The sequence below is a fragment of the Aulonocara sp. 'chitande type north' Nkhata Bay genome, linkage group LG17, assembly GCF_057382095.1.
Source record: "Aulonocara sp. 'chitande type north' Nkhata Bay isolate Kocher_YH1m ecotype deep benthic linkage group LG17, A_spYH_male_GT1.1, whole genome shotgun sequence".
In the NCBI taxonomy this organism is placed as follows: Eukaryota; Metazoa; Chordata; class Actinopteri; order Cichliformes; family Cichlidae; genus Aulonocara; species Aulonocara sp. 'chitande type north' Nkhata Bay.
Window position 1 is genome coordinate 8,736,673 of NC_141360.1, and position 26,756 is coordinate 8,763,428.

General features: G+C 42.7%; 2 protein-coding genes and 1 long non-coding RNA gene across 5 annotated transcripts in view; 1 reads left to right on the forward strand and 2 right to left on the reverse strand.

Moving 5' to 3' along the window:
• LOC147309617 (ephrin type-B receptor 1-like) overlaps nt 1-5,465 on the reverse strand; it is a 145,075-nt gene extending 139,610 nt beyond the window's left edge. For both annotated transcript variants that reach the window (XM_086268692.1, XM_086268691.1), the window contains exon 1: nt 5,273-5,465. In XM_086268692.1, coding sequence (XP_086124818.1) covers nt 5,273-5,366 — 94 coding nt within the window. In that variant the 5' untranslated portion in view covers nt 5,367-5,465. The remainder of the gene's footprint in view (nt 1-5,272) is intronic.
• On the forward strand, nt 4,195-23,170 carry LOC147309618 (uncharacterized). Its single transcript, XR_015125634.1, has 4 exons — nt 4,195-4,600; nt 12,945-13,279; nt 19,991-20,386; nt 21,748-23,170. It is a non-coding gene; the product is annotated as an uncharacterized LOC147309618 (long non-coding RNA).
• Nucleotides 11,737-26,756, reverse strand: part of gpc1a (glypican 1a) — a 45,190-nt gene continuing 30,170 nt past the window's right edge. For both annotated transcript variants that reach the window (XM_086268693.1, XM_086268694.1), the window contains exons 2-10: nt 24,255-24,413; nt 22,501-22,718; nt 22,063-22,236; nt 20,218-20,383; nt 19,958-20,088; nt 19,270-19,407; nt 18,911-19,041; nt 13,577-13,752; nt 11,737-13,241 (exon numbers count right to left, since the gene is read on the reverse strand). In XM_086268693.1, coding sequence (XP_086124819.1) covers nt 13,057-13,241; nt 13,577-13,752; nt 18,911-19,041; nt 19,270-19,407; nt 19,958-20,088; nt 20,218-20,383; nt 22,063-22,236; nt 22,501-22,718; nt 24,255-24,413 — 1,478 coding nt within the window. In that variant the 3' untranslated portion in view covers nt 11,737-13,056. The remainder of the gene's footprint in view (nt 13,242-13,576; nt 13,753-18,910; nt 19,042-19,269; nt 19,408-19,957; nt 20,089-20,217; nt 20,384-22,062; nt 22,237-22,500; nt 22,719-24,254; nt 24,414-26,756) is intronic.

The following is a 26,756-nucleotide window of genomic DNA, read 5'->3' on the forward strand; positions in this document are numbered from 1 at the left end:
ATAAAGTGCTGGTTTCTGTGTGCCGTTCTGAAGTCTCAAGATAAACCATTCTACCATCACCAAGTTGGTTTCAAAAGACCAGATATGACGAGGAAGGAACAGTGAAACCACTGGCTCATTGGCTAATAACCTGTCAATCACAAGTTGATAACCACTGACCATATCCAGGGTAATCCACGTTTTTTAAAAATAGAGAATAATCTAAGCAAACCTCACACTATATTCAGTTTAACCCCAAATGAGTGAGTGAACCATAAACTCAGCAAGAACATTTTTACGGAGGCCAAGTCAGAAAGGGGTTTTTCCCACAGGTTTCTATAGCACCAAAAGTCTTTTTTGCAGCAATCACCATCTGTTGGCACTAGCACTGTTGGCAATGTTTCATATTGTTAGGATTCAGCTTGCTAACAGAGCTTTCCAGCCTTAGCAAATAACTTAGTAATCTACACTCAGGTCGAAATATGGTCACTTCTGACTCCAAATTTTTTTTAAAAATTGTTGACACTAAGCCTCCAAAACAAGATGTGACAACACAGTTGATCTCCTAAAGAGGGTTCATGTACAGTAGCCCAATACAAAAATAACAAAGATTATGTAGTGTTGTGGATCATGGTCATTCATTTGGATTTTGACTAGAGTCAGCTATTCATTTATACTTTTGTTTGGTACTCAAATGTTTGAGCTTTTGCAATATTTGATTAATCAAGTGACTTATTAATGAGGATACTGACTGATAATAAAAATAAGAGTTAAATACTTTTTAAAGTATACACCAGGGATGGGCAAATCCAGGCCTCGAGTGCCGGTGTCCTGCAGGTTTCAGACGTGTCCTTGATCCACCACAGCTGATTGAAATGCCTAAATTACCTTCTCAACAGGCTTCATTCTCCTGGGGACCCGTCCTTCCCAGTCTACGTGGGTTGGGTCCTCAGAAGGTCGGGTAGACCGGAAGTGAGCGGCTGTGAAATTGGACGATCTAGCCTTCAGTTTTGCATCACCGCTGTCTCGGTGGAGTTTAATAAACTCAGCCGTCTGCTCCTTGCTATCTAAAATATAACAGGACACTGGTATAAATTCTCGACCATCTCAGACTTCTGTTTAAACAGTTTTCTGTTTGACGTTTATTCAGCTGTGTGAAAACCTCCGGAGGAACCCACCCAGGGGATTAATAAAGTTTTATTTTATCTAATTTAATCTAATAACTTTAATATCAGCCAAACCGATTTACTCATGAACAAATAAAACACTGAAAAAAGCCAAACGATAACATTTTTAAGTTATCTAAGTGGCTTATATATCACGTTTAACCTGAGTAGCGAAAGACCGCGGTGATCTGAAAATGATGTGACCGGAGTTTGCCCTCCTCGCCGGCTCTATTGACCCTCGAGCTCCCAGCTAGCTATCGAGCTGGTGGGTAACAGACGTCTCTGAAAACGTGATGTGATGTCTTGATAAACCGAGCAGATATTTGAAGTTTACACAGCTACATTCTCGCCTGAAAACACGTTAAAAGTTTATTTTGTGAACCAGAAAGAGTAATAAGAGTAATATTAACACTGAGTAGTGGTCACCATTGTTGGAAACTGGCTGGGCCGTGCTATGAATTCTGGGATATGGTGGGCCACGAAGAACACACCCGACCCATCCTTCAATTTCGGGGAAAAGGAGGACGCATTTGTCGGCTGCATTCGGAGGAGTCTACAAATTTGGACAGCCTTCGTTGCTTCGCTGTGACGTAATTGGCCTACAAATGCAGCCTCAGGAGGATGCAACCCAGGAATTTGGACACCCCCAACATGTCTTGAAGTTCTCCAGAGGCCTGGTAATGAACTAATCATTTGATTCAGGTGTGTTGACCCAGGGTGAGGTCTAAAACCTGCAGGACACCAGCACTCGAGGCCTGGAGTTGCCTACCCCTGGTATACACTATATTCCCAAATGTATTCACTCACCCATCCAAATTACTGAAATCCAGCATTTTAATCACTTCCATGGCCACAAGTGTATAAAATCAAGCATCTAGGCATGCAGACTGCTACTACAAACAGTTGTGAAAGAATGGGTTGCTCTCAGAAGCTCAGTGAATTCCAGTGTGGTACTGTGATAGGATGTGCAAGTCCAGTCTTTCTCACTACTAAAATCCAAGAGCAGGATGAGTGGATGCTGAGGTGCACAGTGTGCAAAAGGTCACCAACTTTCTGCCAAATCAGTCACTACAGACCTCCAAACTCCACGTGGCTTTCAGATTGGTTCACGAACAGTGCTGAGAAGTTCATGGAATGGGTTTCCACGATGCAGCTGCATCCAAGCCTTACATCACCAAGCACAATGCAAAGCAGTGGTATAACACATACCACCACTGGACTCTAGAGCAATGGAGACGTGTTCTTTGGAGTGATGAATCACACTTCTCCCTCTGGTCAATGGACGGGTGTCAGTTTGGCGGTTTCCAGGAGAACGGTACTTGTCTGACTGCAATATGCCAAGTGTAAAGTTTGGTGGAGGAGAGATATTATTGTGTGGGGTTGTTTTTCAGGAGGTGAGCTCTGCCACTTAGTTCTATTGAAACAAACAATTAATGCTTCAACATACCAAGACATTTTGGACAGTTTCATCCCCCAACTTTATGGTAACAGATTGGAGATCACCCCTTCCAGTTTCAACATGACTATGTGCTACTGCACAAAGCAGGGTCCATAAAGACATGGATGAGCGAGTTTGGTGTGGAAGAACTTGACTGGCCTGCACAGAGTCCTGACCTCAGCCTGATATACACGTTTTGGATGAATTAGGGTGGAGACTACGGGCCAGCTCTTCGTCCAACATCATTGTCTGACCTCACAAATGTGCTTTTGGCACAACACTAAACCTTGTGAATAGCATTCCCAGAATATTTGGAGCTGTTATAGCTTCAATCATTTTAAACCCTATGGATTAAGAATGAGACGTCACTCTCAGCAATACACTGCATCTTTGTCTGCCCTACAGTTTATTGCTATTTAGAGACCAATATATATTCTGCTGATAATGGTATCACTTTAGAGCATCAACTGAGTGCTGTAAAAAGTCTGATGTATAGGGTGAAATACACACAGAGTGTACACAAAACACAGATAATAACAGTCACTGTGTCAGCTGTGGTTCTTTTTAACACCAACAAACTCCGACCAGCTTATACATCAGTTCATTAGGCACCTACTTACCATGAAAAGGCCACCATGACCACAAAACAACCCACCACCCACACTGTACCTATCTGTCTCTTCTCTCCAGCTAAACCTCCTACCTCTCCCTCCTCCACACACACACACACACACACACACACACACACACACACACACACACACACACACACTGCAACAGCATTCTGTTTAATCAAAATAGAGCTGCCCTTCAACGCATTTACATGTCTCATAATGGGGAAGAGTCGGTACGAAGCCTGTCATTACGCGCACCATTAAAACACAGCAGTAGACTAATCTAGCACTTCCATAAGCAACAGCAGCAGCAGCAGGAGGAGAAGCAGCAGAGGACGAGGGAGTGGAAGCTGACTGTGGATGGAGAAGGAAAAGAAAGCAAAAGCAGTCATTCGATGCATGGTTGGTTTAGCTGTTTAAAGGTTGGGAAAGCCGCAGTGGTGAGTACATGACAAGGAGGAGGAGGAAGAGGAGCAGCAGCGAGAAGAAGAACCAGGTAGGGATGTCAGAGGAGTGACATGAGCAGTCGGTGAAGTGTGAGAAAGAGCAGCAGGTGAAGGGAGAAGTGTTGCATAAACAGCAGGAGGAGGGACCAGCAAACAGGCCAAAACAGCAGGTGATGCCTGCTGGGAAGGAGACAGAGAAAGGAGCAAGAAGTCATGCTTGAGGAGGAAGGGGAAGGGACGGGAGAAGAAGAGAGGGGTGGAAAAGCAGGAGAAAAGCGAGGAACAAAGGCAAGGGGTCCATGGGTAGGAAGGGACACCAACAGAAAGAAAGGCTGAAAGACGAGCAGAGGAGGAACTCTTGAGGAAGAACATCAGGACTGTAATGAGAGGTGTGGAGAGGGGTAAAAGAAGTTCATGAAAACAACTAGAAAAGTGATGATGTGCAGACTAGACGATGCTGGGATCCTTTAGGGAAAATAGGTCATGTCTGGAGAGAACAAGCCAGAAAGCAAAGGATGAAGCAGAAGATGTTTTTTGGGGTGTAGAAGAAATTGGATCTTTGGAAAAAGAAGGGGGAACGGGAGTAGATGGTGGGCGGTACTAAAATTATGCTGTTCAGAGAGGAGCACCAGCAGTGAGAGGTACTGGAAGGGAAGTAAAAATAAGGAGCAGCGGGTGAAGCTTGTGGAGAAGGAGCAATAACAATGTGATGCCTGGCTTACAGGAGCAACAGGGGTTAAGGATAGAGGAGCAACGGGATGCTTTTGAGACGAGTTGCTGGAGATCGTATTTGGGAGAGGTTCACGGTAACACAAAAGAGGCACGAGGTGATGTTTGGAGGCGAGCGTGGGGAGATGGCGCTTCAGGCGGGGAAGCGGCAGGGAGGAGCAAGAGGTCACTGTAGGGAGGAGCAGCAGAAGGAACAGCGGGGGAGGTGGAAGCAGCTACAAGGAGCCGGTGAGCACCTGCAAGCTATAATTATGATTCACTTTGCTGCTCACAGGTGAGTGGTGGCCTATGTGATAAAACAGCTACAACAGTGCACTCAGGAGGGAGAAACATGGTAATGTTTGATACTAAACAACACACATTTTTATAATATGGCAACAGACATTTATGGACCCTGTAAGAAACTTGATACAATTTATGCACGTGTCATGTACATAAAGGCTGTACTAAATGTGATTTATGTCCTTTTTCATGTCCTGGAAAGGCTGGATGTTTAAGGCTGTATAAAAGTAGAACATGGAATATATTAGAAGAGCACAAAGGGACTACTTTCTGTGTCATTTCGTGCATGCGTGCACAGCAATAACTGTCAGTATTCCCAATAAAGCACTAATTGGCCCACTGATGAAAGGCAATTAGCGTTCATATTAAACCCCAAACACACCCAGCTCACCATGAAGGACCAGAAAACTTACTGTGGTAAAAATCCTCCATCAGTCTCAAGTTTCTTCCAAAAATGCATGGAGCTCTGCATAAAGTTAAATTCCAAATGTCTAAGGATAAGAAAGCTTAGCTGATGTTACATCTTCAGAAGTCTTCTGCTCAACCACTGTGCATAAATTAAATCACCCTGCGCCAGCTGTAGCACTCAAAAAGATGCTCCCTGGTTTGCAAACCTACCTTCCACTGCATGCACTGAAGTAACCGTGAAGAGAACCAGAACGGCCCAAGTGGCCGGCATGGCCAGTCTGACTCCCTGTCCGTCCTCTCCCATTATCCTGCTAACAGAGAAGAGAGAAAAAATCCCCACTGGAACACGCTGTATTCCTCTGGTAAGCAGTCACATCGCAGTCTTCAGTCTGTGTGAGTGTGTGCTGAGCCGGCACAGCCAGCAAGTGCTGAAGGGGATACACTTCTTCTCCTCTCTCTCTCTCTCTCTCTCTCTCCCCCTATCTATCTCCCTCTCTTCTCACCGTCGCACACCTTTCTGTCCAATCAGGACAGAGAATGTTGCTCGTAAACCAATCACCCATTCTTTTCCACCTGACCCAAGATGAATGCCCAATGGTCAGGTCTCCCCTCCACTGCCTCCATACCACAGCACGACGAGCTGGCGTGACGGGACAGCGGCACCCAGTGGTCAAGGATCAGCACAGCAACTAACTAAACCTTGCAGTGACTGTGGTCCGGTGACATTGAATTGCTGAAGAGTCATTATGATGGGATGTGAGCTGTGGTCTTTCTCAAGAGTCTTTAAGGATATTGCAGCAATAATGATGTTCGATCCTCTTGATAAAGCAGGAGAATCAATGCTTCTCAGCTATTGGTTCCTCAAGGTTTGGACTGAGACCGCTTGTTCCCTACACACGCACGCCTCATTTCTTTTTATTTTGCTTTGAAGAAGCCACGTCTTCTCATAAATTTAAAGTGTTCTGAAGAACTATTGCTGTTTTTCTTTAAACACTGGCTGCTTTGTTAAGCCACTCAACACTGACCTGTGAGCTATTCTGGCATTAAAAAGGCAGCTAACTTACAGGATGGACCACTGTTGTGTCTACACATTTTCCAAAGAGCTTTTAGCATATCTTGGCATGGTGTGCAGTGTGTCCTTAAAAAAACTGAGGAAAGTGGAGGACAAAATAATAAATCTACTGTTCGCCTCATCAGAAACAGTCGCAGTGAAAGGGTGGCTGAGGTGAGGCAAATTATATAGAAACTGGACTGGAAACTAGTGGCAACAGGTCCTATGGAGCAAAGAATATAAGTGATACATTTTTGGTTTGAATCATCATCAACGTGTATGGAAGAGGTCGGGAGAAATGTTCCACAGTGAGTGTCTACAGCCATCTGTAAAACATGGTGGAGGCTCTGTCATGGTTTGGGATTGCATTTCAGCCAGTGGCGTTGGTGACCTTCTCAAAATTGGTGGAATTATGAATGCAGAAAAATACGGTCAGATTTTTCTGCATTCCAAAACCATCTGGAAAGCATCTGGTTAGAAACAGCTTCATTTTTCATCACGACAGTGATCTCAGACACACTCATAAACTCATACCTGGATAGAAAAAAATACACACAATCAATCAGCTTTGCATTATTTTTTCTGGATTATGACAGTTAACCGTTTATATTTTTGTAGCATATTAGAAGTTTCAGCCTCTGGGTTTGATGTTGTCCATATTCAAAAAGGGCCAAAGTTGTCAAAAAACTATCTTGACTTTGTCTCAGAGGGGCAACGTAACCAGCAAGGTCAATCAAAACAGACTGGTCTCAGTAAGGGGCTTGATGGACATGATTTTATATTTTGGTAAGGAAATTGGAAAGATGTCTTTTAGTAAAAGAGATTCTGCAAGTCTGATGCTGATACTGTGCATACTATAGTTAAAGGGCTTTCACAAAAGTCATACAGAAATGTATATTTTACACCTCAACACATGCTGTACACGCAACAAGAAACCCCTATGTAGGTCTGTTTACTTTCTGCAGACTTTCAGCCCAAGGCCTCTGGTAGAAAACAAAAGTTGAGTGGTTTTCTGGTCTTTCACATCACTGGGAGAGACCTCAGGGTTAATTTGATACATGAAAACAGCCTTTGCAGTATTAGGAGAAAAAGCAAGGACTAGAGTGTGTGGCCTTGTGTTACAGGGGATAAAGAGGATTAAGTGAAAAACAACTACGGTTCACCTACACTGGTGTTTTCGCTTGTGTTGACTAATCAGACCTCTTTTCAGGACTGTGTTGATGGACATTTCCCTAAATGTCCTCTTAGTGCCTTTTAAGGGTGAGATAACTGAATTTTTAAATAATCATTCTTACAAGTACACTTAATCTGCCAGAGTGAAAACATCTGTGTCTCTCTCTAAGCCGCATGTCCAGCTTTAACCCTTAGCAGATTTAAAGCATCTGGGACTGCCACACTGCTTTAAAAAATGCAAATTGTCACAATATATTAAGACTTTCAGTTCAGTTATTCACATTTTTTAATCACACTGGCAAAAAAGACAACTCTCTAAAATAGGAAGCATTATTATGTTTTTTGGCTACCTGCAAAATCCTAAAAGGTGTGCGTACTGACAAAATGCACTATGGAAAAAATAAAAATCACTCAGTGTTTCTGAAAAAAATGCAACTTTTCAACCCCAGAGGCACTGGATCAATTTACTTTTTTAGGTTTCCTGTCTCCTTCATCCTGTGCCTCTTACACTGTCTCATACCGCTGTGACATTGCTGCACTTTTCTTCCCAGATGCTCTATTTCCTGTCCCTCAAGATGACATTTCAGCTGCCAGCAGCTTTATGACACACACCACAACCTACATGGCAATCGCTTTCACTCAGGGGCTACTGCATCCTGTTCATATTGACCGCTATCCTAAAGAGCTGTGTATATGAGCGTGCATGTCAGTTAGAGGCAGACAAACATAGGGAGACGCTTCTTATCTTAAAGTCAGCAGTTGGAGGCATTTATCATTTCCTTCCAGCCACAGGTGGAGACCCAAAAGTCGATTGCAGGTCTGCTGGCTGCCGCACGAGCAGAACAATAATGTTTGAATTGCCTCCGAAGGTTCTGGTTACTCTTTTAAAATTGTGCAGCTGAGGTCACGCAGCCCTTTGCTAAGAGGTATCTCCATCCTGAGGGACTCAGCGAGGTAAATAAGCTTTGATCAGGAACAGAGCAGTCCGGCACAGTGCTGAAAGTTGATTGGTGTACATGTCTAGACATAGCAGAGTGGAAATCAAAAGTGTGGTAGCAACATGCCGGTAAAGGTCTGCTCAGGTTCTACTCTCACTTCTACATCATTCACAATTACACGACAGGAAACATTACAGTATAGATGAGTTATATAAAAACAGACAGATCTGTGCATCACACTCACAGTTTCACAGGATACTGACAGTGAGAAGTGAAATGTGAGGCATTCACACGCCGAAAAGTTCACCTTGGTTCAAAAACATAAACTTGCCGTGAACTTTCCGTTCGTTGCTGCTTTTTCGTCCTGTCGTATCTGATCTGAAAACATCAGGAAAATGAATCATTCAGTAAATCAACACCCTTGATAGGCAGGATTGTCATCAGCCCCAGTTTCCCCCCGGCAGGACCAGATGATGCTTGTCGTGTCCTGTTACAAAGAGCTATATGTTTATTTATAGCTGTAGTGGAGCTCGCAAGTCGAGGCTTTAAATAGAAAGAGAACAAAATCATCCCAGATTTGATGTTCTTGATTAGAGTGGGATGATATCTGGGAGCGGATATGGCATCAGTGGAAACAGGGCCAGGCAGTGAGTCATCTGGTGGGCACAAAGCATCAGTCAAAAAAAAAGGTGCTCAGTCACATATTTGTTTTTACTTATTTTGTCATATTAATAGCTGCATAATATCAGAAGATTTTAATGCTTAGATCAAGAGAAAGACCTTTATATTACGTGTAGAAAAATACAGCAAACAGCACTACTTAGGCTCATTTATTAACATTGCTTTGTTTTGGTTTCATACTACAGTTGTCGCCATCTTTGTTTTTCAGAGCCAGAGGTTTCCATATTTCGAAAAGAGAGTGAAATCCTGGTTTTAGGTTGATAGTGGGTAGATTAATTAGCTTATTTCTATTGGGTGTATCACGCAGTTACTGATACCTGCTTAGTGCTAAGTAACCTACTATTAAAACACTTGCATTTCACTCATAGACAGTGTAAACGACGGCTTCTGGGTCTGAAGTGTGAAGTGCAGAAGTGCCTTAAATCTGCATTAGTTCTTAATCCACCAAGGGGCAATGGTTGTGGTTGGAAAAGACTTGTGGTCCTATACAAGTCTATGGGATAATTATTCTCTGCAAAGGTGAGGTCTTTATTGTTCATCTTGGGTTATAATGCATAAATCATTAAGTCAGATTTATAAGTTTTAATCATTCCAACTGTCAGATCAGTTTATCCAGGAAATGCTTGTTGGCCACCAACTTACGATGAGTTAACTGGAGTGTGATTCAGTCAGATCACGGTGGCTACAGTGGTGTGAAAAAGTGTTTGCCCCCTTCCAAAATTACTATTTTTTATATTTTTGTCACACTTAAATGTTTTAGATAATCAATATGTATGTATATTAGACAAAGATAAGACAAGTAAACACAAAAATGCAGTTTCTAAATGTAGATGTTTACTATTAAGGGGGGGAATCCAAACCTAAGTGTGAAAGCGATTGCCCCTCTGTTATAACATAAATTAACTGTGAAAAGCTTAGCTCAGTTTCTCTAGCCACACCCAGGCCTGCTCACTGCCACGCCTGTTCTCAATCGAGAAATCATTTCAATAGGACCTGCCTGACAAAATGGAGTGGACCAAAAGATCCTCAAAAGCCAGACATCGTGCTGTGATCCAAGGAAAATTCAGGAACAAGTGAGAAACAAAGCAATTGAGATCTCTCAGTGTGGAAAAAGTTATAAATCCATTTCTAAAGCTGTGGGACTCCATAAACCACAGTGAGAGCCATTAACCACAAATGGCAAAAACATGGAACAGTGGTGAACCTTCCCAGGAGTAGCTGGCTGACCAAAATTACTCCAAGAGTGCAGCGAGGTCACAAGAGGTCACAAACCCCCCAAAACAACATCCAAAGAGTTGCAGACCTCACTTGCTTCAGTTAAAGAGAGTGTTCATGATTCCACCATAATAAAGCAACTGGGCAAAATTAGCATGCATAGCAGAGTTGCAAGAGGAAAACCACTGCTGAGCAAAGAAACATAAATTCTCATCTTAGTTTTGCCAGAAAATTTCTTGATGATCCCTAAGACTTTTGGAAAAATACTGATGGGACTGATGAGACAAAAGTTAAAGTCAAAGTCCCGACCTGAATCCGATTGAGATGCTGTGGCATGACCTTAAAAAGGCGGTTCATGCTCGAAAACCCTCCAGTGTGACTGCATTACAACAATTCTGCAAAGATGAGTGCGCCCTTCTTCAACAGTGCTTCATGAGACTCACTGCTAAGGGTGGCCCAACCAGTTATTAGGCTTGGGGACAATCACTTTTCCACACAGGGCCATGTAGGTTTGGATTTTTTTTCTCCCTTAATAATAAACACTTTCATTTAGAAACTGCATTTGGTGTTTACGTCTGTTATCTTTGTCTAATATTTACATTTGTTTAATCTTCTCAAACATTTAAGTGTGGCAAACACAAAAAAAACAGGAAAGCAGGAGGAAGGCAAACTTAATATTCAGGTTTCTAGCACGATGTAGAGTAAGTGGTCAGTGTTTTTAGACAAGTCTGTGAAATAACCACCACAGCAATCTGCTAGCAAAGCAATCACAAGGAGATTTTTGCCAATCAGTTGGGGAATATAGATTTTTCCCTAGACCTGTCTGAATTTTACTTTAGGAATCGTTTTCCAATAACCTCTCACAACTCAGGGGAATAGTCATTTTCCCCTAGATTTCCCCAGCACTGGTCTCTAGGCCTGGACAACTGCGGGCTTCACTTCATCCTACATCGTCACCCTGATTGTCACACATCCAAAATGATGTCGTAGGGGTGTCTGCAAAACCTCAGTAAACCTATGGTTTAACTCAAACTGGAGCTCATAATTATCAGATGGTTAGGAAAATTCACCACATTGAAAAATGTTTTTTGCTGTAATTCCAAAAAGAAACAACAAACTGTAAAGTAACCTGTCAAAGTGCCCACACCCTTAACCATGCATAGTTTTAAACTTTAATATAATTCAGAGCTTTATAAAAATGCATCCCTTGTAAAATGCCCTGAAAGTGGAACTCTATATATCTAATGCTATAGAGGCTAAATAACTTTTTCTGTATCAGGCTGTTTATTTCTGATGTGAAGTAGAGGATTTTAACACGAAATTCCTTTTTTTCCAGCCATGAACTGGTTTAATGTTTGTGAAGAAAAAAAGAAACTGAAGTGTAAAAACAAAAATGTGTGTTTTTTACCTTGTTGATCAGCTCAGATAACGTGCCACATAACACCCAGTTCCACTCTTAATAAATACGAAGTTAACTGGCTTTTGTCTGTAGCTTTACTTTTAAAAACACACTTGAATGTGTTATTAATGTTCTCATGAAGATCTCGAAGACTCTAGTCACATTTTGCCAAACTGCTGACCTATTTCTTCACATCAATGACAAAAAAACCCACAACTACAATCAAACAGAGTTTAATGAATGAAATGTGTGACTGGATACACTGATGTATAAAAAAACCCGGCTCAATACACAGAGTGAAAAATGTGTGTGTGTGTGTGTGCGTAACACATTTGCGTGAATCAGAAGTTCCATATGTAGCAGTATGGTGCTGCAGCTTGAAGACAGGCATGCCAAGTAAATGATCACCAGGCTAATGCACACACTATTTCACAAATATCCTGTATGTACAAAAGTTGCAGGAACTTTAAACCATTTCTTTTCTTTCTGGTGCGTATGGAGTATAAAACCTGGTGAAGGGTTCTCACGTGTGTGTAATAAGCTTTGGTTTGACCGACCGTACATCAGCCTCAACACAAGCAAGCATTCCCCAAATGGTCCTCTCTGGATTTTACCTTCTCTGTGGAGTTTTGTGTGCGTGTGTGTGTGTGTTTACTGCAAACAGATGTGTAACAATCGTGCGCATTCTCCTGTCTTTACAAAACAGAACTTAAGGAAACTGCTTGTGTGTGCTTGAGTTTAAGAGCGTCAACGAGGCTGCTCACTTCACAGAGATCATGAGTTGTTATTAAAAAAAAAAAAGAAGTGGTTGTTTCAGCTTCCTTCTGAAAGCCAGTTTGAAATTGTTGGGTTTACAGTACAGCACATCTGATACATGACAGGGTTGTGATCAGTTATCTGCAATATTTCGAACAAATCCCACTGAGTCTGTCCGCTTAAAGCAGTGACACCAAGACTTCTGGACGACGACATCACAGATTACGGGGAATTCCTCGCCAGTAGAGTATTATACTGTACATTCATGACTCGATATGATGCCAGCCTTTAAGCTAATGTACACGAACATTTATAGCGTACACAATGTTTGTTAAGGTAGACAACTCTGACTCAAGTAGTGAAATAACAAAAAATTAAATTAAAAAAACCCAGAAAAATCTTGTTTGTATATCAGGGCACCAAACATGTTTTCACAGGCCTCTGCAGCCTGCTGATTGGACACAATTAGACATCATTATCTTCATCAGAGTCTTCTTTGTCATCACTTATTTGTCTGTCCTCATTCCAAAAACACGCTAGCAAGCTAAGACATATGTAAACGCAGTAAAATAAAGAATACAATCAGTTTTTGCTCTTCTGAGTCGATGAAAATGTCTTCTCATTCCACAAATGTCTCCTTTATTTATTTTTTTATGGTTTTTTTTGTAGGTTTTATTTTTGTTGGCAAAGTTACTTCCTCAAGCTGAACCCCCGTTTGTCCTTCCCATGGTTCAGCCCTGCCTTTGACTTCAAACTCTCGACCGAAGGCGGCGGTGGTCCATCATCGCTGAAGCAGCAGCAGAAGGGTCACCGGGAGCAGGAGCAGCAGGCTACAGAAGCCGGTTTGGAACGCGGCCGCGCCTCTGACTCGGTTGTTGTCCGGCGAGTAGGCATACAATCCTGGTCTGCTACGAGGACACTGGCCACCTACACACATACCGCTTCCAGAGCCGCTGATGTCATCACCTGGAAAAGAGAGCGATACGGATAAAACACTGTTAACGGTAAACTGTGAAATAATTCTTTAAAGACCAGTGGAAGCTTTTTTTATTAAATGTCACCTTCAGCTGCTCTTTATAATTGACCCAATTGTGTTTGGGTCCGTCTGAAATTCCTGAATGCAATTAATCTTTTAATTACACCATTCATAGGGAATATTTTGTCCCTAAATCCCAGGTCTCATTAACTCTAGGGAATAAGACCCCCGAAACAAGAGAGCTGGTGCATTTGATCTACTTGCAGAATCAGTATGATATAAAACAACTATTTCTGGTATCTACTTTTACCAGAAGATCACTCACTTGCATCCTGGAAGTCTACATCATTGCCATCCAGTGCATTTTTCAGCCTGTTGCTCATAATTTTGAGTTGCATGATCTGCTGCCGGATGGTCATGTCTGGCTTTGTGATGTCGAGCTCCACTTCTGGGTTGTTGATCTGATTGGCCAAACCATCGCCCATCACTTCTGGAAGGTACCTAATTGGCCATGAGAAGCGACAGGAATAGAAGCATGATGCTCATAGCTTAAATCACTGCCTTATGACTGTCACATTATCGCTGATGACAGAGCTTGTGTGTGCTCAGCGGACTGTGAGGCATCAATATTTGGTTTTATGGGCACTCCTTAGCTTATCTTAGCCTTCGGGGTTTTCTCAAATGCAGTTAATTACTATTAAATTAAATTTAGTTATTTTTTTCTATAGCACCAAATCACAGCAACATTCACCTCAAATAACTTTGTATTGAAAGGTAAAGACCCTACAACAATACAGAGAGAACCCCAACAGCCAGACGAGTCTTAGTAGAGGGAGTTTGCGCAGCTATATTGTGGTGTTAAAAGCACAGTCGTGCAGCCTGTGGTTATGCAAAAGAAAACAAGTACTTGTGAGTATCCTCAACTGGAAAATACAATACCTAGTCCCAAAGCTTTAAGAAATGGGCACCAGTGGATAGTAAAATCAGTGCTGCAGAAGAAAGAAAAAACCCCTTTTAAAAAAAATTATATAATTTTTATTTATTATATTTTTAAAGTATTTCATCCAGCAAGATACTGCTTGAGAAACATTAAAAGTCGTGAGGAGTGCTGTGTTTGAAAAACTATTACATAAACCCTTTGTGACTCCTGATGGAGCTGTGCAAAGTCTGGTTGTGTAATTGGCCTTCTGACTTACACCCCTTTCAGACTGACACCTACGCTGCTGTGTCAGCCACCCCAGCTATGTCAGGAGTAAGCATCTCTTTTCAATTGTGGGCCAGTGTTTTTAGCATTGATCATCAGGGCTTAGTTTTTCCAGACATGGATTATGCCTAATCCTAGACCAAATACTTTTTCCAATCAGGATCTTCAAGTCTAGAAATCTGTGCCTGGGAAACCAGCCGAAAGAGATCAACATGTCCCGGTGCAATGGATGAGCAGGGGTGTGATTTTGTTTAACTTTCTGTTGTAATTAAATAATAAAATGTAGGCATAAATAAGACAAAGTATGCTGTGGCAAAGAACTTATTATGCAAACAAGAAACTAAAACTTCCTTTTGTCTCAGACAGCCAAATATCTTTGCAGGCGCGTGAGGTCTGAGTCACTATATGCCTACCACTCACTTTTGCATTTAGGCCTAAAGCTCTCTTTCAGCCAATATATTCATGTATTTTTCTTTATGAAAAGACTCAAACAAGGCAAATTTACAAATAAAACACAATTTCATTAAAAGGTTCAGCCTAAAGCCGCTCTACGCCCATCCAAAAACTCCTCTCCACAGCTTCCTATCACGGCTACCCTGTAAGTGGAGACAGCTGTGCTCTGGCTCCACAGGAGACCGGGGGCGCGGTCGAATAGTCAATTCTGCTTAGGAAGGTCTCTAACTGAGTTAAGCGACCCAGAGGTATCTGCATGGCAGCCATAATAAGAGCCGTTCGAATTCTCTAAATACTTAGAAAAGGTCATTCGATGCTTCATTATCACCTCCTCTGGCATAGGACAAACTGCACCATCCTTTATGAAAGGAAAGGAGATAATGAGATCCCATAACTCATAGCTACTCACCATCCGACCATTAAATGATTCAAAATAAACTGACAAAGTGACGCAGATCATGTAAATATTAACTATGAGTGTTCCCCAATTTACAGCCTGCTGATTTGTTTAGAATTTTCAACAGCAGGCTGCTAAACCCACAGCTGCTGTAACAGGATCTACTTCTCATCAAGCTATCGCCTTATGTGAAGAACATACTGTGGATTTATATTAGCTCTCTAAATCAAGATTATGCGCTATATTAATTGATCGTTGTGTTTAATGTTAGCTATAGTTCACTTTGCATTAGTTATATCCGCTGTAGCCAGAATCCCCAGACTTTAGGATCATCATTAAAGTAATTTATAACACACACACACACACACACACACACACACACACACACACACACACACACACACACACACACACACAGAGGACTCTGAATTGGATAAGTGATGGATGGGGGGAATTTTTCTTCACTTATAGACAGGCTTAAAAAAAGGAGGAAATGATGCGGTGAAGTATGTCAAGATCAAGGATCAGTTGCCAGTTTGTTTATATGTTTGGCATCTCCCACTACAGTATATATGGGTGTGTACTTTTTCTCTCCTCCCCCCAGGTGTTTCTGTCTCTGGGTGAGAAAGGTGTGAGAGGTCCCAGGTTCAAGCTCCCAATTCATGTTACGTGCCCTAGCCTTCGGGGTAACCTAAACACAACATGAGACGCGACTCTCAAGAAAAGACCGGCACCCTAACAGCCAAAGATGCTAAGCAGGAATTTATTTGCTTCACCAAAACAACAAACCAACGTTTCCTGCTCTCCCCTGACCAAAAATAAAAGGCAAACAGAAGACAATGTTCTAGTCTATGCTCCTAAACAAGAGACAAAGTGTTTCATCAAAGAAATGGGCTTCTTATTCCCATTTAACTGCTACAGTGCTTTGAATTTGCAGTTCTCTAGTTATAAAACGATATTTTTTAAAATCCTCTCAGCTAGCCGCCACGTTACCAGCAATACAAATGAGCTCACGCTGTTCACTAAAGGATTTAAGTGCAGGATTCTCACACAAGCACTCAAAGCTACGAGCAACTGGCTGGCTCAAGGAGAGATGCAAGGTGGCTGTGAGCTGGAGGCTAAGAGGCTGCTGTCCACTCAATTAGCAGTCGCTGCATGTCTCTGCCAACACACACCTTGTAGGAAGGAGAAGGGAAAAAAAACACAGTCCCACTCATACTCTGATGGGAGGAGCCAAACACGTAAACAACATGGCACATAACAAGTAAGATGCACATGTTGTTTTCCCTCTTTTGAACAGTGTGGTTCAACAGAACAGACACTCTTCCTTAGTCAGTATGAATTCGCCTTCACAACTTTCTTTCTTCATGACATTTTCCACTAGAGTCAAAGAACAATGTGTAGTAGAAGGAGGAAGCAGGTCCTTTTTTTGACTATTTGACTGCACCCCTAGTGGTGGAAGCAGGACACACCCACAGAACCAAAGATAGATGGAGTCTGATTATTCAAGACCTTGTATGTGAGGAGAAGGAACTTGTTGTTGCAATTTGGGCACCATGACACAATCCTACTGAAAGAAGATGTGTGATGATGCCGAGTTATTGTTTCCACAGGATTTCTGTTGTAATTCTGCGTCTGATATCTATTGAGCTCTACAGAAAACCACAAGATGTCACTGCAAAGCTGCAAGCGAGTATTAATGGCATATTCTTTATCACACACAGTCACACACAGTCAGCAATTCATCTTTATTTCATGGCCTCTTTCACATTATTCACACACACAGAGGCACAGCACATATTTGATGTTTAGTTGGCCCTAATCCAAGCACTTTAAAGAAAGGGAGGTGCGAATGTGTGTGCACGTGTGAAGCGTGGCCGGATCCTCAGATTGTTCTCTAATCCATTTGCACATGGATTAAGGGAGGCAGAAAAACACACAGGGGTGTGTTCTTTTGTTTCCATGAATACCTGTGTCGCAGGATGTGGATTTCTGCTGGGATTTGGAATCACTGTATGTGGAAGAAATGTAAGTTCGGCACCTTGGAACTGATGCCTGCTTTGTTTTGACACAGGTGCTACAAATGGCTTTCAACGTGAAGAGGAGGCCTGTGTCTCGCAGCTTCATCAGAAGCTGGATGTTTGGCTTCTTCTCTTTAGAAGCATTTTCCAGTTTTTAAGTATTAAAAAGAAACGTTCTCTTTGGAATGAAACTTCACTCAACAGTTGTTGTTGGGATGAAGGTGGGATGTCTAACTGCCTTCCTGCCTTTCAGTAACAAGTGCATGTGGGAATAAGGAATGCAGTCAAAAACAACAAAAACCTAAAAAGAAAAAAGTACACACAAAATAGACTATGAACTTTTGTCTTCTTCTTTCACTTGATAGCTTGAGGGGTTGCCACAACAGATCATTTGCCTTCATCTCACCCTAACCCCCAGCATCCTCCACTGGCACATCAACCCTCTGCATGTCCTCCTTCACTACATCCCTGAACTTTCTCTGTGGTCTTCTTCTTTTCCTCTTGCCTGGCACTTCCATATTCAGCATCATTTGTCTGATATATCTGCGCATGTCCAGACTAACTCAGCCTAACTTTGTCTCCAAACCCCTCAAACTGAGATGCCCCTCTGAAGTACTCATTTGTCCATCCTGGTAGTTCACAATCAAAATCACAATCATCTTCAGCTCTGCCGCCTGCAGCTCGGCTTCCTGTTTTTTTGTCAGTCTCACTGTTTCCAAGATAGTCTCACTGCCATCTTGTAAGCCTTTCCTTTCACTCTTGCTTCTGTCTTTCTGTCACAAATCAGCCCTCATACTCATCTGCACCCACTTTATCCTGCCTGCACTCTCTTCTTCACTTCTCTTGTGCACCATCTGCTTTGCATGGTTGAACCCAGGTATCTAAACTCATCTACTGTCACGACCTCTACCCCTTCTATGTTCACCTTTCCACCTGTCTCTCTCTCTCATTCACACACATGTATTCTTCTGAATTTCATTCCTCTTCTCTCCAGTGCAAACCCCCAACTCTCCAGAGTCTCTTCCACCTCTCACTTCAGTGTCGTCTGCAAACATCATAGTCCGCAGAGACTCCTGTGCGATCACATCTGTATAAGCCAAAAGCCCAGACTTCCAGCTAACTTGAAACACTCCATTTTATTTCTATTCTCAGCTCTGACAGAGGTGACAAGGGTCATATGCTCATCTTAGACACACAGCTCTGGTTGTGAGCACAGCAGCTCCACTCATCTGCTGTCCACATCTTTTCTTTAAGAGGGGGGCAAAACCAATCTGCAGAAGCTGGCTTAAAGGAAGAAGAGTGTGGATTAACTGAGGGGCTGCACCATGGTCCTGTGTACTATATTAAGGGATTATTTTGATATGTGAATCATACAAAGCTGCTCTAGCAAACTGCATGAATAAAAACATTTCAAATGAGAATAACAGCCCCACATTAATGCTGAAGATAAATGCAGGGAGGTTAAGTAATAATCTTTATATGATGTATAGATAAGTAAACAGAGAAAAACATATAAGAGGTTAGGTTCAGGCTTGTTTTTTAAAATCAACATTAATGCGCATATTTCCTGCTTTTTTTCCCTACCTGGCTTTAGTGATACCATTCCAGCATTTGTCCTGACTGTTGCCTCCAGGTGCCAGTTTGCCACATAGTGCCAAAGAAAGCTGAATCCAGTACTGACGCATCTCCCTCAGCTTACTGGATAGATCCGATACCTAACAACAAAGAGAGTGCAAACAGTCTTTATAAACAATACATAAAGTGATGGAGTCTCACTCTTAAAAGCCATGCAAACACCGATAAAAGAAATTCTGCTGAGCTCTTCAGCCGGTCGTTTGCGCTTACATCCATGAAAATCCACCGATGCTTGCTGTCGTTAAGTATGTAATCATTATTTTTAAAGTACACCACACACAGGTGTGGTGTACTTTAGATGTATGCACCTGCATTTCAAGTCTGAGTCCAGCAGTCGGGGAGGGTTTGTACTCAGACGCAGTCAAGGAGCCACTCTTCTTCTTCTGTTCATGAGGGGTGGGACTTCCTGTTCCTGGCTCTCCTGGCATTCCACACGTCTGATACACCTACAAGCACAAAAGACACAAAGACAGATAGAAAGATGCACACACCGTGAGGTATTTACTAGCTAAGTTTACATTGGTGATATCTAATTCACCCACTAGATGGCGCCACAGACAAGCATTTGAAAATCTCAGCTCCTTTTGCACTGACAGTATATTAATCGGTATATATTAAAGGAGCAGATCACTATCAGTATATCTGTGGCTAACTATGTAAGCTAATAATGCTCTCCATTCTTCTGACGGACTTATCTGGATGGTGCTACGTTCTTTATGATCCCTTATTCACAAGGGGTCACCATAGCAGCTGTATGTTTCATTTGCCAGACAACCTTCCCCATGCAACCCCCAAAGGGATTCGTTTCTCCTGGTTACACAAATGTGTGAACTAATGTGTCAACGTTTAAACTATGGATCCACCATTCTGTCCTTATATGACTTTGTATGTTCCTTAACATGGGAATAAAACCAGTACAGAAGTAAAAGGTTTGGATGATGAGCTGTTTATTTGGAGATAAAAAACTAATATAGGTGTTGAGTCAGACAAGCTTGCCTTAGCTGTAAAAGCATCCATGTTTTCCTGCAGGTAGTGCACCGCCTCGTAGATTCGAACTGGGATGGAAGAAAGAACCACGTCGAGGCTGGGCTCTGTGCTGAAGCTAGACGCCACCTGGATCATCGTGTCTTAACAGGGGAGTGAGGACAGCGACTTTAACCGGGCAGTGTTTTTCGATTTTTTTGTTTAGCAGAATTGTTAAATAAACTATTTAAGTGAATTCTCAGAGGATTAGTAAGATTTTCATTGTGTCTCACCTATAAGGTTCTGCCACTCAGGGTTCAGGTCAGCCTGATTGGCCAGGCAGCCCTTCATGACGTTTGCGCAGTAGCTGGAGCACGGTTTAGCAGAGGCCACGCCACGACAATGGGGGCAGTATAGCAGCTTCATCAAGGCTCTCTCACACTCTGGACTCAGAGAAACCTGGTATGAGTGAATGGAAGAGTCAGTTTCATTCAAAAAGAAGGAAGTTTATGTTTCTTACAGGGAAAAAGACAGAACAAAAAATATTGGCAGTCACCAGCGCTACCCCTCCGCCTCAGGAGATGCACCTGTGGTGCAAATGTGAAATCCCAGGTGATTTCCTTCTCTAGTTATTGGATTCACAAGATTTTCAAAAAACCTTCTGACCTAACCCTAACCCTTGATGTTGAGATCTGAACTTGTCTGAGATTTTTAGTAGCTGCACTTCTGGCATTATTTTGTAAATCCTATATTGCCTCTTTCTCACGTTATTTCACAAAGTTTGTTGTCCACCCACGCTATTGTCAACCTGCCCCCCTCTGTCTTTCATTGCTAAGGAGTAAAAAACAGAAATTAGTTCTTTCCCCTGTCCTTTCAATGAGGGAACTAATTAAAAAACACACAGTAGAGGGCGCTATCGCAGCATAATATGAAATACAGGCGCAACTGGAAGGCAATGATGACCCTGCCTGTCTGTCTTTTTACAACACTGCTGCTCTCTCAGCTTCTGATTATGAACCCAAGTCGTGAAATGTTGTCAGCTTCACCACGACTGCTGTCACATCTCAGAGTGGGACGCTTCAAATCAGAGAAACAACAGCACACAAAGGTGTGTTTGTCTGATTTTAATAAGCGCCGTGCTCTCTTGCATACCCTCACACATTCATCTCTGTGCATTCTGAAGCTCAGTCAGCACACACTCGAGACCTGCTCGTGTGGAAACAGTCGCTGTCAGCGCGAGGTCTGCGTTCATTTGCGTCACACATTTTTCCATGCAATAATGTCTTTCATGTGTTTAAAAGTCTGCGCTGCTAATGAAGTTTTGACAAAAACTAAACGAGGTGGGCTACATGTGCTGTGATGGAGTGCACAACTTGAGCAGGTTTCAAGAATGTGCTCAGATTTTCATATCAATCAGAAATGAATGGAACCTACGGGAAACCAGAAACATGCCGAGTTTTGGGAAAATGGGCTTAACAGTACCCAATTCCTGCTTTTAAAAAAACAAAGATTTATGCACTGCTGATATACTGGCATCTGGGACGAGTGATGAACCGAAGGCATGCCTTGCTCTTGTTCTTTGTGTCCTAAATCAAACATTAAAAGAGAGGAGGCTGCAAACCATAAAACGCAGACAAAAAACAAACAGCCAAATCTGACGCGCTCCGTCCCCGAGAGATGAGAAAACTGCAGCAAGAGCTGGAAAAAAACAAAAAAACATCATCACACCCATAATTTGCTGTCATCCCTCCAAGTGAGAGTTTTGTTCTCATGGCAGAGTCTTACACTTCATTTCTGATGATCTTTGTGTTTCTCATTTGTAGGGTGGGGACATTTTCTCTGGCAGCCAGGGTGTGACGATCATGCAGCCATCATCTCTGCTTTCCTGGGACTACGCCAGGCAGGCCTTGGACACACACACACACACAGGCTGTGTGTGCAGACGTTCGTGTTTCCATGACTTCAGTGGACATCATTTGCCTTTCACTGAGTTCATGTGGCTTTACCCTAACCTGAACCTGAACTGCTACTTGCTTCATTCTCATATTTAATTATATACCTCACGGGGACTTGCCATTTCTCCCCCAAAGAGGGAGGATCCCAACACCTAAATGAGTATTACAAGCATGCACGCTCACCTGTGAGACCTTCCTGACCACATCTGCGCTGACTAACAGCCCCTGGACAAACGACCTGGCTGTGACAAACGCCCGGATCACCTTCGCCTTCATGTCTCGAGGGACGTCTCCAAACGGCCGCAGCGTCTCCTGTTGCTTAGCAACACACTCAAGGTAGTCCTCTGATAAGCTGACCTGTGAGACAGAGGTGACAGTGGAAGTGGACACACTGCGGATGAAATATGTTGCTGGGTACGCTGTTAGAAAAAATACAAGATCTTCCAGAGCAAGAGCAAAGGCAAAGGAATTCCCCAAACCACATCAAGAATCTCCAGTTTGGCCAACACTTGGGGACCCAACTGGAATTAGCTGTAACATTATTTTCTCAGCTGAGTCAGTTCCCTACACACCTTTTTTATTTTGCGTCTCTGAAAAAAAGGATACTTTGTCTTTACTCACATCTGTGGGTGCAGAGGCTTTGAATGTGCGCTCCAAAAGGCGGGACCAGAACTCGGACAGGTTCTCGTCCAGGTTGAGAGCAGAGCCCCGATAGTACTGACGCAGGTCTGTGTAGAGATCCCCGTACAGACGGCTGTTCTGGGAGTACAGCGGGCCGAGAGGAGACAGCACCTCCTGCAGGGAGCGCTCGGAGCGACCGTGCAGCTCAGTGAAATACACTGGAGGAGGGAAGGAGAAGAAGAACCTCACCTTAACCAGAACTCCACAACAAGGCGAATTACATGCACATGCTCGACACATCAAGTGTAGCAAACAAACACCTATTTATACGTGTAGTGAACACACAGCAACAGCAATCATCTGGATTTCTGTTTCCAGACACTCCAAAAATGTCCTTTAATTTGTGTCTGGCTTCATCTGAGCTGAGTAATCCATGGGGCGTTTTTTAGCAGCTAGATTCAAGAGCTGGCCGATATCATACCAAACCTGCAGGCTGGTGCTGAGCAGGAAGTGTTACAGTGAGTTTATCAGATGGATTTTGATGAACGAGCACCTGCCAGGCTGTGCATGTGGAAGCTAGTGACTATATTGCTGAGACAGGGCCAAAGTAATGGGGCTATGAACCGTAACTCTAAAAACAACCGAGGTGGACTGTAAAACTCTAGAGAGGTGAGGGGAAGGCGTCAGTTTTCAGTGCGACTTTCTTACTATAAACGGCTTTTTTCACCTCACACGTTGTCATTTGTCATTTTTGTTTTAACGGCCTTTCTGTTAAACAGCCACGATGCAGATGAACTATTTTCACTGCCCAGTCAACACGCACATTTCGTTTATAATATTTGACTTAAGATTTATTTAGGTTTAATTTATCTCTGCAGACAGATGGATAAAAAGCGAGCGAGAGCCCATAGGAGAGAACGAGGGAGTCAGCGAGCTGTCTCTGCAGTATACTGGTCTGGGCTTTTCCCTCATGCTTCAAAGGCCATGGACCAGTGCCAGTCTGCTCTAACAACATCCAGATGGACGGCCACGTTACTGCTACCGAGGTGGCCTGCTGCCTTCAGACTAATAATACTGTCCTCTCCTCCTCCTCCTCCTCCTCCTGCTCTCACTTGTCTTTCTCTTTATTTATTTTTATCCTGAAACATTGTTTCTTCTCAGCGCTAATGACACATTTCTCTCTGGTTGCATTCGTCTGTTTCGCTGGTGTTAGCAGCGGCAGATCTCAGTCTTCTTTCTCCCTTACATCCCTCTCTCTTCCTCTGATGTGCAGTGATCTGCAGACACGGCTCCTCAGTGGGTCAACTGCTCATTAGCTGAACCAGCCATTGCCCCAGGGGACACCCCTCTGTTTGTGGGTGTGTGTGTGTGTGTGTGTGTCTCCCCTGAGATGAGGGGATCAGCTTATCGTGTTTCATTGTTTCTGCCTGACTCCGCTCTCATTATAGCACCCAGTCAGGGGTCCCCTTGACGCACACACGCACACTTTTGTACAGTGACACACACACCCACCCTCTCCAGCTGTAGTATTGAGCGGTGTGCACGGGCAGAGCTTGTAACAAACAAAAAGATACACAACACACTAATGTCACACTGCTCTGGGCTCACTTCTGAAGCTTTGCTATCGAGCTCAGCTAGTAATGAGTGTCTCGCACACAAACACACACACACACACACACACACACACACACACACACACACACACACACACACACACACACACACACACACACACACACACACACCGTACTTACTGTCAAAGCTCCTGTGGAGACCATTGAAGACAGCCTGCAGCGACCTGCCGGCCTCTCTGATCAGTCCCTCTGTTTCTTTGGTGCTCAAACCGGCCAGGTCCTCCTCCATTGTGCTGGTACAGCAAGTCGGGCCCTGAGGACACATCCTCAGATGTTCACCTGACGCAGTGAGAGGGACACTAATTAATTAATTGGGCTTAACTGAATTGACATTATCTAATAAATGAACTTGTCAGCTTTCGAACATGTCCGTTTTCCACCATCCCGAACAACCACGAACACCGGGCTTAAAGAAGAGCGAGGTGCAGACGGGAGCTGTAACCGATTCTATTATCACTCATCGGGATGGCAACAGTCAGTTCACCACTTTATCTTAGATTGAAATATGTCAGCTACTGCTGGACAGTATGAGGCCCCCCTGAATTTGCATCTAGCGCCATCTTAGGTTAACATTTGAGTGCACGTTGAGTCTACTGTCGTAATATATCTAAATCTAGAGCTACAAAGAGGACAAAATTGTATTCTGCTAAATTAATGCGCGCAAAATAACTCACGCTCCAATCAGCTGTAGCTTTGCTTTGTAATTGGCAGGTATTTCCACATCTACTTGCTAACCTCCTCAGAAAGATTAAAACATTAATACCTGCCAAACATCAAGATGTTACAATTACAATGAGGCTAATCTCTACGTAGTTGTGCCGATAAGATGCAGAATGAGACAACAGAAATCTTTCATCTCATCTCAGACATCTTAACGTATTACAAACATGCTTTGTTTCTATTTATTCGCCAACCCCTCCGGTCTCACATGATTAGCAGGATCTGGCATGTATGCAGATGCTGTTGGACCACTTTAGTTACTGCTGCATTAGTATTTGAAAACTTCGAAATGAACTTGTATCTGCTGTGTGTTCCTTGTGTGTAGTGCTCTGCTAATATTTGGCTACTTAATTACAACTTGGCTGCAGGACACTCTCTTTCTATGTTTTTGCCAGAGTAAAGAATTTGGGTGCTTCTCATAAAATATTTATGACACTGCTGGAACCGTTTTATGCATTCAGACAAGATGAGCACTATTTACAGTGTATACAGTATAGCTGATTCATATATAGCACCAACAATGACTTTTTTTGCCCTGCTTTCCCCTCGGACTGTATATTTGTGTGTCTGCACTTTTTGAGGAAGTGTGTAAACTTGATTTAAAGTCTGTAATCGTTTTGTAAAAGTCCCTCGTTGGAGCCCATATTGCATTTAGCATTACTAAACATATTCATTCACATTCATTCATCTGTTTGCAAACAATATTATTTATTTAACAGAAACAAAAATTACCAAGGTCGATATTATCAGCCCTCTGATAATGGACCTTATAATATTTAGCCATAGCAGAAACCACTGCTGTGCAGTGATGCGTTCTTTTGCATTGTAATGCTAAAACTGAGGATTATCTTCTAAAAACCTCAGCAACAGTTTGAGCTGTCACTTGAGAAATCATCATGCCAAAAGCAAAAGAAATCCATTTAGGCTAAAAGAATTGTTGATGCTCACAAAGCAGAGGACGGATATAGTTATATTTAAGGATAAAGCTATCACAACAATTCCAAGTTGTAAAAACTGGAGTCAGAAGTATCATCAAGACATTCAGAGAGACACACAACACAGAACAAGCCTGACAGAGGATGGAAGCAAAAGAGTTCAAAGACTAGCTAAAGAAAACTAGTGAGAGACGTGTTTACCAAGATGGGAAAGTCGTGAAGAAGAGAGGTTGGAGACCAAGAAAAACTCCCACAAAAGTGACACGTTCAAGCCAGGCTGAAGTCTGGAAAGATTATCCATACTGGAAGCGCATCCTTTGGCAAAAACTGGGTCCGGGTCATCGCTTTGTCTTCCAACGCGACAAGAATACAGAACATGCGTCGCTCCTGGAGAAGAACTACCTCCCGAAGACCAAAATGAACATTGATTGACTGGGATGTACCGGCCCTGACTTGAATTCCACTGAAAATCTGTGGGCTGAACTGAAGACCAAGGTATATGCCACAAACCATCGAATCTGGAGGAGCTAGGCAGATTCGTCAAAGAAAACCGGGCTGGGATTTCTCAGGAGATGTGTGTGAGACTTATTGAAAACTACAACCACCGACTCCAGGCTGTTATCCAGCTATGCTTTGACCCTGGTATTTTATTTTTTCTGAAATAATTTGGTTTCTGTCTGCAAAGTAAAATAATTTGAGCATCCAGAATAAAACTAGGCTGTTTGGAAAAGCTGTGTTAAAAATTCCTTGCTCTGTTTGAAAACTTTTGGGAAATATTTTTAAAAGAATGACATTTTCATTCCATTTAAAACGAATAATTCGGTCGTTGTCTGATCATGACATTCAAACATCACAGAAATGCAGAATCAAAATGTGAAAATGTACCGCCTTCAGCATTTTATTATTTTTTTGTCTCTGGTCTCATGGGGATTCCCAGAAACTGAAAAAAATTGAATATTCTTTTCCC